At 44.1% G+C, this 9,664-nt stretch overlaps 1 protein-coding gene across 1 annotated transcript; it reads right to left on the reverse strand.

Annotated features, from left to right (window-relative positions):
• Positions 1 to 593: 593 nt before the first annotated feature.
• LOC115163981 (uncharacterized) lies at positions 594 to 3,609 on the reverse strand. The gene is made up of 4 exons (XM_029716150.1): positions 3,349 to 3,609; positions 1,144 to 1,902; positions 803 to 1,030; positions 594 to 686 (listed from the first exon to the last, which is right to left on the reverse strand). Exons 1-3 carry the CDS (start codon positions 3,446 to 3,448, stop codon positions 987 to 989), a joined length of 903 nt encoding a protein of 300 aa, XP_029572010.1. The 5' UTR covers positions 3,449 to 3,609; the 3' UTR covers positions 594 to 686; positions 803 to 986.
• Between the last annotated feature and the right edge of the window lie 6,055 nt (positions 3,610 to 9,664).

The following is a 9,664-nucleotide window of genomic DNA, read 5'->3' on the forward strand; positions in this document are numbered from 1 at the left end:
AGTTAATTGTTACATTATTAATTTAATCTGGTAACAATTAAACATATTTTGGTAATTAGATAAATAAGTCTTCAGATTGATTTTAAAGTCAAGTCACGACACTTACCAAATTTTTCCGGACAGTGCACTTTCAGCAATGTTTTAATTAGAATGAGTGGATTACCATGTCCTTGAGAGATGTGTGGGCTGTAATAGCAGAGAGCTGCTGCTGCTGGGGGTAATAGGATGTAATTATTTAATGTTGTATAACGAGAGGGTCACCTAGGACTCGTTAGCCTGATGCTAATTCATTTTTTTTTCATAGGTGATTAAAGAAAGATTTCCACTGTTTGCTCTGGGCACTGAGACGTGACTAAGACTATAATTTCTATGTTCAAGTGGTCAATACAATTTTATTCTGATTAACCTTTATTTAACCAGGTGAATTAGTCAGGAACAAATTCCACATAGCAACAAGATGTGTGCATTGTTTTTGCTGAAAAACAAATTCAAAGTTGCTTGCTTTATTTTTTTATGCAATGTATGTTTCTGTTTGATAATGTAAAGTAATATGTGTAAAAGGCAGATTGTAAGTAGACATATGGAGCATGAGATTTGATGTGTGGGATCTTTATTTCGTGTTGTAAGAGTTAGATTTCCTGTGTCACGGCTGCCTTGGCCTCATCTCCCTGGCACTCGGTGTTCACCTGGGAACAATGACAACATGAACAAGTTAGTTGTTAGTAATACTAATGTATATCAAAATAGGATTGGACTCACAGTCAGTCAGTGAATGTCATTGGTCATGTAATACCACACTCACTCTGTAGGAGGAGCTCCACACGTGGCCCCGTGGCTGTTGACAGAGCGTGCCCGGAACAGGTAGTGTGTGTGTGTTTAGGCAGAGCCCGGCCGTCTGCAGGTTGCAGGTCTTCAGCCCCACCAGGACCACTCCCTTCCCTTCCTCCATGGCCATCCCCAAGATAACCACATCCTGGAAGTGAATGTCAAAGGTCTCCACCTCCTCGCCCATGGGCAGCATCCAGAAGATCTACACAGACAGATAAATAGCTATCATCCTATTGGATAACTTCTACATAGATATAAAACAATACATTTGAAGTTTAATTTCTGAATAAGTCCATAGTTGCTGTGTAACTGTACCTCCACATTGGCTCCACTGACGATGTGCTGGTAGATGATGGGGGGGCCTGGGCAGCAGATGGCGTTCCTTATCGCTGCAGTCCCCAGCTGACAGGCCCAGCTGTTCCTCCATCACCAGCTTCCTGTGGCTCCTGGGGGTCCGGGGGCTTCGGGGTGAGTCCACCAGGGTGTGGTGGGGGGTCCCTGGCCATGATGGCAGCTGCAACACCTCGCAGCACCCCTCCAAAATGGCTGCCTCCATGCCGGTCGCCATGGCAACCACTGCAGCCACTTTGGGGCTCTTCCAGTGGAGGTGGGTCCCTTGCAGGTCCCTAAAGAGGGCATCAAAGTCCATCTTCACCCCCTTGAAGGGCTCCCCCTCCTGGAGAGTCAGGGCAGGGCGATGAATGTCCCCGTTGACCCTCTGCAGCCACTGGGTCAGAGCCATGGCCCCGGTCAGGAAGGCCACGGTGTTGGGCTCCAGGAGGGCCTGTTCAGAGATCGTCTCCAGCCCAGTCAGGGAGCCCAGGAGTGGGGCAGAGGTCTGGAGGAAGTCAATGGCTCCGCTGCAGGTGCTGGAGGTCAGGTTGTCCAGGTGGGAGAGCAGCAATGCCTCCTGGTCTAGCAGAACATTACGGAGAGACAGGAAGCCCTCGCGCACATGGCGTCTTAGCTCGGTGCCATCGGAGCCCGTCCGGGCCCTCAACTGGTCCATGGACACCATGTCAGCTTCACACTGGGACTTGACTACAGCCACGTGACGGGTGCAGCAATAAACATCTGATACAAACTTCCTGTATTAACTTTTAATGAATTAACTTTGAGTTTACTCTGTTGCACAGTGAAGTAATCTGTTTGACATAATATTCCCTCTAAGCTGTGCACGTGCGTGGGCGCGCAGCTCCCCTCGGATGGCCAGGCAGAAGAAATATCAGCCCATGCAGAGAAGCATGAGTTTGAACTTCACTCAACTTCCTAGTTTTTCCCTGTAGTTAACACTATCAACGTTTCACTATACTGTGGAAAATTGTGCTCAAATCAACGCAATATTAGCCACTTTCAATGTAACATACTGAAACAAAACAAACTCTGCAAAACGAACTGTAAAAGATTTTCTTGTAGGCAGAGAGCATTGGCATATTATTCTATTGCATTGACAGGCATGACTCAGGTCCCTACTCTACAGAGCCATAACCAATCAGAGCTGCAGTAGGCCTATATGGATCTGTGCCATTCACTTTGAACTTGACTGTGTTTACAGCATGAGCGGTCACGAGTAGATGCGCTTGTTTTGAGATCAAAGATGCATGTAGCCACCTGGGCACATTTGTTCATATTCTTTGCTAGTTAGTTATTAGCCCGGTTATCACTAATATCTAGTCAACAATGGGGGAGTGGTCGCTTCCGACAAGAGCACAAAATGTGTGCATTTCTAGTCATCTTTGAAAAGCTTGTCCGGTAAAGTGCGCTTTTTATGTGTTAAAGGGGCAGTGTTGTATTTTGAGACGGTCTTGAATAAGCTAAGTAGGCAGAGGGTAGCATAATTTGTCTGATTTTCTGTAATAATAGTATGGGAATAATAATTATTTTTATTTTGTGAAGTGGTTTCTTGCATCAAACAACAAAACATTTCAAGCCATCTCCTCATCTGAAGGACAAGTGGATAACAGGATAATGTTAAGCCCTGCATGTTTTTTTCAAAAGTCTCAGGCTAACAATGAACACCACACATTTGCTGCTTCTGTAGGCTGAATGATAGAACAGCTATTTCCATGTTAAAATGTTATGGGATGTATTTTTCTCCATTGTTTTTGATGGTAGGTCACTCTGGTAGGCCTACATTATGATAAAATATCCATAGTAGCCTACCTGACCACTGTTAAAACGGGAACTTAAAGCGAGTACGACCTCAGTGTTCACAGTAAACTTGCGCTGGAATTTGCACAGAATTTTCAAAATGTTCAAGTTTGTACTCAGCAGACCTGAAATTTGCTCAGTGCCTAATTTTATTTGAGGGAACATTGGCTATCATTACTGTGGTTCACAGAGATGGGATTTTGAGAATGTATTTTTTACTTGCAGTAATTAAGAGGTGAAAGCTTAGCACTGGTAGATTCTGGCTGCACTTATGAAAGCTAATTAACTGAACAAAAGCTGTGCAGCAACATTAACATTTCAAATTAACGACATAAATCCATGAAATTAGAGTAGTAGACGTGACCTTACCCTTCCCAGCCTGCTCTAGGGAATTACGGATGCCCACCTCCCTGTGGGCGCGGGCCTCGTGGACTGGTGACACATCGTGTCCCTGGTGCCCCTGTTCCATGAACTCCTGGCACCCCAGAGCTCCATCGTCAAGGCAACAGTGGTGGGTGGGGCATAGATCGCGGCACCCGCTCTTCACGGGCTCCGTCAGCACATGGGCCTGGAATGTCTATATGCCATGGAGTTCTCTCAGGCACTTGGCACAGTAGTTGAGGCTGCAGGTGTGGCAGTAGCGCTGGGCCTCGCGCTGCTTAGAGCAGATCTCGAAGGTGGTCACCCTCAGGGGTACCTTCTTGGCACAGGTGTTTTTGGGTTGCTTCCTCCGCCTCAGGCCCTCAAGCCTTTACAGGAGCTGCTGCAGCCTGGAGGGAACAGTGGACCAGGCAGCGGGGGCACTGGGAGCAGGGCTGAGGCTGCTCGGCATCAGAGGCCTTGGTGTGGACGCCTTCCAGGCAGGGCCGACAGAGGCAGTGGCCACAGGGCAGAGACACAGGCTGGAGGAGGAGAGTGTCACCGGCTGGGCAGCACAGGTGGAGAGCCAGGGAGCGGGTCACTGGGTCAAGCTCAGCTTTTGTGTGGGCATGAGAGAGCTAGAAGGGGTAACATGCAGGCTTAGGGGTCAGAGAGGGGAGAGCTGGGGAAAAATACTAATGTAGTCATCAGTTACACTACAATATCATCCCCCCACTATGCCAGACATTTTCAGATGACTATTTCTGTTATTCCTGTCCATATAAAAAGCATATATGGCACTACTTCAGTACTTGTTAGGGTATGAAGCCTGAAACAGATAAAAAGCCTATCTCCTTTCCTGCGTGTTTGGCTTTGGGGTTGTTGCGCTTCTTCGAAGACCTCAGTACCAAACATTCTCGTATTGGATAACAGATTCCCAATTGTATTTTATGCGGTGAGATATCCTAAAAAAGTCATTATTAGATTTCTCTCGTTAGGCTAGCCTACTTTCTATTTCACTCATTGGACTACATTTTGGGTGCAAATTCTACAAGAGATCTTTATATTTAATTAGCCTAATCTAGTTAATTAACCTGAATTTGTCATTGCATTGCAGATTGACCGCTACTGAGGCACTTACGTTCTTCAGCACGTCTGAGTGTGATCAAAAAGTGAAACTCGCGGGAATATCTCAGCTGTTTTACTATGACGTACACTTTCGACCGTCTATGACGTTATAATGGCAGCGTCCGTGGCGGCCGAATCATGTGGTAACGTGGTCAAATTCCAAGCCCGGCGCATTAATATGATTCGCTACAGCCTATTTCTTCGAAGTGAGGAAAAAGTTGATAAAAAACTACCAATAAACACATCACTAGAAATGTCCACTAGATGGAGACATTGGATTACATTTGACATTGGATTAAACACACACACACACACACACACACACACACACACACACACACACACACCTCACTCCCCTTCTTGGTTTCCATGGCAACCCCCACGGTAACCTTTCCCCAATAAAATCTTTCCCTCACGGGAACCACACCTGTTGACATTCTCACAAACAATCGCAACATTGTTTCAATAATATATAGAACTTTTCTTGCAGCTCTGGTATATAAAGCTTTTTTGAGTCCTTGCTCACAATTCATTCTGTGGTAGCACAATGACCAAACGATATACTGTATGTGAGGCTCTTGATCATATCTTTGATCATGACACTGGTGAGGAGGAGCGAGTCCTTGTTAAACTTTGACATAAAGTAGTCTGTGATAAATAGCACAATAGGTTTCATCTGAGTATTTGTTATAGTCAAAATAATCCCTTTTTTTTTTTACTCAAAAGCGAGTTGTATGAGCTCAGGTAGATGAGGCCTACAGGCCATAAATAGCAAATAGAAGTTCAAAACTTGTAATGTTCACAAGAACTTAAGTTGATAAAAACATTTAACATAACATTAGGTGATTATATATATTATGGATTTATAATCAGCTATAATGGGGTGGTCATTTTGGACCGGGAACACAGAATGAATTAACATGAAACTAACACAATAGGAGGGTTAAACTGTTAAATTGGTCTAATACTTTTCATAGCTTTGAAATACCATAGGCTGAAATGTCCATAGACTTAACTATATGACTAATTAGTGACCTGGCGGCTGAGTATTTCCTACCCCATTTTAATTCACACATTCTATAGGCCTAGTTGTTTTCTGTATTGAACAAATTGATAAGTGACTGCAGAATGAATGAGACACAGCTAGATTCTAAAACAAGTCTTTATTGGTCAATTTACACAAAGTGTTGTAGTGACCATCTAAAGTAAACTAAGAAAAACAGTCCAAAGAAACAATCAAGAAAAACCCCCAAAAGGTTTTACACATTTTACAAGGATGACATTTATTTTCACCTTCATCTTCTTCTATAACAGTGGTCACCAACCGGTCGATCGCGATTTTTATGTATTTTATTTTTTAAATATAACCTTTATTTAATGTTGATTGACAGGTTGGTCTTCAAGGCATTCCTACTCGATCACCAAACATTCCTGTAGAAAAACCAACGATAACGGCATAAGCTTGCGCTCCTTTTTTCCGTGTTGGGCTGTTGACGGTACGTTCAACTTGATTCAGAAGCCCTGGGAACCGGGTAGGCAAAGTTTCCCATTTTTAACCATTTCATTTGTCTGAAAAGACAAACTTCGCCTACCCAGCGAACCGGGAGATATGTGGCTAAATCGAGTGCGCTTTTGGGGCTGGCCAATCGGATAGCTCAATTCATGGTGCCGACCTACATCTTCAACGACCCCGGAAAATGAATGAGTAGCCAAGTGTATGGATAGCCCTGCGTTTTTATTATTATTAGCAGCTCGTCGTGTTTATTTTAATATCGAGGAGTATTTCACTTTCGCTGGTCATAGGAACAACATGAATTGGTGCAGATGTGGTGCGACACGAGTTTTGCCATCAGGTGGAAGACTGTCCCCTCTCTCTGGTCAGTCTCACTGGAGGAAAGGAAGGAGAGAGCAGGGACCGTCTGCTGCTCACTCCATCCGTCTACTGAGACTCATGATTTTTTTCAAAATAACTGTGATTCTCTGACTTTCAATCGTTCAAGATAACTGGGAACTCGGAAAAAAGCGAGATCCGACTATGGAAAATAGTTTTGAATGGTCATCCAACTCGTAAACGCTGGCATCTTTCTATCTTTCCGACTGGCTTCTTGGTTTGTTCACTGGCTTCTTGGTTTGACCTCGTTTTTTCAGAGTTCCCAGTTGTCTTAAAAGCAACATGACCATCAGATGCAGGTACCGTCAGTCCAGTAAAATAAAAAAGCGAATTATTTCAATTTATGCTCAGCTGTGCCTCGCAAGTGCTACACCAACTGATCTATTTTGTTATCAAAGCTCGAGTTTTGAAATATAATATGGTCTGAGAAGAACAATATTGGCAGGCCAGGCATATAGCCAATATGCTAAGATAATGTATTAAGTGTACTGCACAATCCTCATTCCTACAGAGCTGTTTTTATTAGGTTCATGTAAAGATAATTATCTGAGTGGTAGATCTTGGCTTGCCTTTTGACTACGAAAGGGATCTTGACTCAAATGTTGGTGACCACTTTTCTAAAAACAAACGTTGGGAGAACATTGGGGAGGATTGATGCAAAGTTCAGCAAAGGTTCAAAGGGGGTACGGGTACAGCTAGAACCAAAGGACTATCCCCGGAAAGGAATACATCAAGCAGGGTCACACAGCCAAATACCAAACTGAAGAAAATAGAAACTTTCATTTTCTCCTTATGGCAGGTAAAATACCATTTTGTAATAGGTGTACTGTGCAAAACAGGGCTAAGGGGATTGACTACAGAAAGACAGAAGACAACACCCTATACATGCCCTGCCCATTAACCAGTTTAAATTGGTTTAACTTCCATGATCATTTCCCACTGCTGTCTCCCATCCTAAAATGTAGGAACAGCGGTGTCTGTTTGTCTTGCCTGTCTTAACAGCCATTTGGAATGAACTGAACATTGAGATGCAAACATAGAGAGGGGCGGGTTTTGGTGTGATATGAACAGATTTAATTGACATGGGCGGGTTAGTACATAGAGATGGGGGGTGGGGTGGGTGCGAGGGGTGGGGGGGTGCATACATACAGAGGGAGGGGCTATGCTAGGTTCATGGCAGGGTCACCTACTCTAGTCAGTATGTACAGGTAAGAGGAACATATCAAAATGTACAAGGTTCCTTCTCTCTTATAGTGTGTCCAAAGAAATCAGAACAGGCAAGGTCAACTTTCACCTGGGTGCTTATTCAGTTGGGTACAGAATATTGAAGATAGAAATATGTTGCATAGAACAGACACGTTTCTCTGTCATGCAAAAGAATAACCATGTCAGCTCTATGCATTTAATTTCTATCTGAACATTCTGTAACATTGCAACTGCATGATTATGCCTCAAGTAACTACATCTCCAACAGGACACCAATCAAAAAACCAATAAAGATTGTTTAGTGCCATTGGTTATGCCATAACTCTGTAAAATCACCTAGACACCTCATCCGGGTTTAAATACGCAGTGATAAATAAAATATATTCCATTGCAAAAAAAACATATTTTTCAGGTATTAAAATATTGCAAATCAATGCAATAATAATTTTGTCTTACTTTGTCTTAAATTTTAATTTGATGCAATGGACAAAAGGTATGATATACTGAACACAGATACACTACATGACCAAAAGTATGTGGACACCTGCTCGTCAAACATCTCATTCCAAAATCATGGGAATTAATATGGAGTTAGTCCCCTCTGCTTCTATAACAGCCTCCACTCTTCTGGGAAGGCTTTCCACTAGATGTTGGAACATTGCTGCGGGGACTGGCTTCCATTCAGCCACAAGAACATTAATGAGGTCGGGCACTGATGTTGGGCGACTAGGCCTGGCTTGCAGTCGGCATTCCAATTCATTCCAATGTTGTTAGATGGTGTTGAAGTCAGGGCTCTGTGCAGGCCAGTCAAGTTCTTCCACACCGATCTCAACAAACCATTTCTGTATGTAGGGCTGTTGCGGTGACCTTATTACCGCCACACCGGCGGTCACGAGTCATGAAGGCAGGGAAATTCCAAATGACCGCTTAGTCACGGTAATTAGGCTTCTCCAAGCTCTGATGCTGCTGATGGTCATTAGTAGCCTACCAAACTTGCTAACTGCCTGGTACTCAGCACTCTATTGTCCCGCTAATCACTCTGACATCAATGCAAATGTAATCGAAAATCTAATCAAACACTTCATGAGAGCCCATGAGCTCATGTTGCGCAACATTTCTATAGGGTGTGCAATTGCGTGAAAAAACCTTGCTTTGTGCACGGGGGCATTGTCAGGCTGAAACAGGAAAGGGCCTTCCCCAAACTGTTGCCACAAAGTTGGAAGCATAGCATCATCTAGATTGGCATTGTATTCCTTAGCATTAAGCTTTCCCTTCACTGGAACTAAGAGACCTAGCCCGAACCATGAAAAACAGCCCCAGACCATTATTCGTCCTCCACCAAACTTTACAGTTGGCACTACGCATTTGTGCAGGTAGCGTTCTCCTGGAACCCAGATTCATCTGTCGGACTGCCAGATGGAGAAGAGTGATTCATCACTTCAGAGAACGCGTTTCCAGTGCTCCAGAGTCCAGTGGCGGTGAGCTTTACACCACTCCAGCTGATGCTTGGCATTGCACATGGTGATCTTAGGCTTGTGTGTGGCTGTTAGGCCATGGAAACCAATTTCATGAAGCTCCCGACAAACAGTTCTTGTGCTGACGTTGCTTCCAGAGGCAGTTTTGAATTCGGTAGTGAGTGTTGCAACCGAGGACATCATTTTTTCACGCACTACGCACTTCAGTACTCGGCGGTCCCGTTCTGTGAGCTTCTGTGGCCTTCCCCTCGTGGCTGAGCCGTTGTTGCTCCTAGATGTTTCCACTTCACAATAACAGCACTTACAGTTGACCGGGGCAGCTCTAGCAGGGCAGAAATTTGATGAACTAACTTTTTGGAAAGGTGACATCCTATGACAGTGCAATGTTGAAAGTCAATGAGCTCTTAAGTAGGGCCATTCTACTGACAATGTTTGTCTCTGGAGATTGCATGGCTGTGAGCTCGATTTTATACACCCGTCAGCAACGGGTGTGACTGAAATAGCTGAATCCATTAATTTGATGGGGTGTCCACATACTTTTGCAATATAGTGTATCAAGGTAAGGATCGAAGGTGTTCCCCTATACTGGACTGTACCATCTTAAAGGAAAACTCCACCCAAAGAC

Source organism: Salmo trutta, chromosome 26 (assembly GCF_901001165.1).
Source record: "Salmo trutta chromosome 26, fSalTru1.1, whole genome shotgun sequence".
NCBI classification, from domain to species: domain Eukaryota; kingdom Metazoa; phylum Chordata; class Actinopteri; order Salmoniformes; family Salmonidae; genus Salmo; species Salmo trutta.

What these genes read in the sequence shown, in the direction of transcription:
- LOC115163981 (XM_029716150.1), bottom strand. Translation starts at nt 3,448, where the DNA reads ATGGAACAGGGGCACCAGGGACACGATGTGTCACCAGTCCACGAGGCC. An exon ending in CCTAGAGCAGGCTGGGAAGG is followed by an intron (nt 1,903 to 3,348) that starts GTAAGGTCACGT and finishes AGTTTGTATCAG; the next exon opens with ATGTTTATTGCTGCACCCGT. An exon ending in TCAGTGGAGCCAATGTGGAG is followed by an intron (nt 1,031 to 1,143) that starts GTACAGTTACAC and finishes CTGTCTGTGTAG; the next exon opens with ATCTTCTGGATGCTGCCCAT.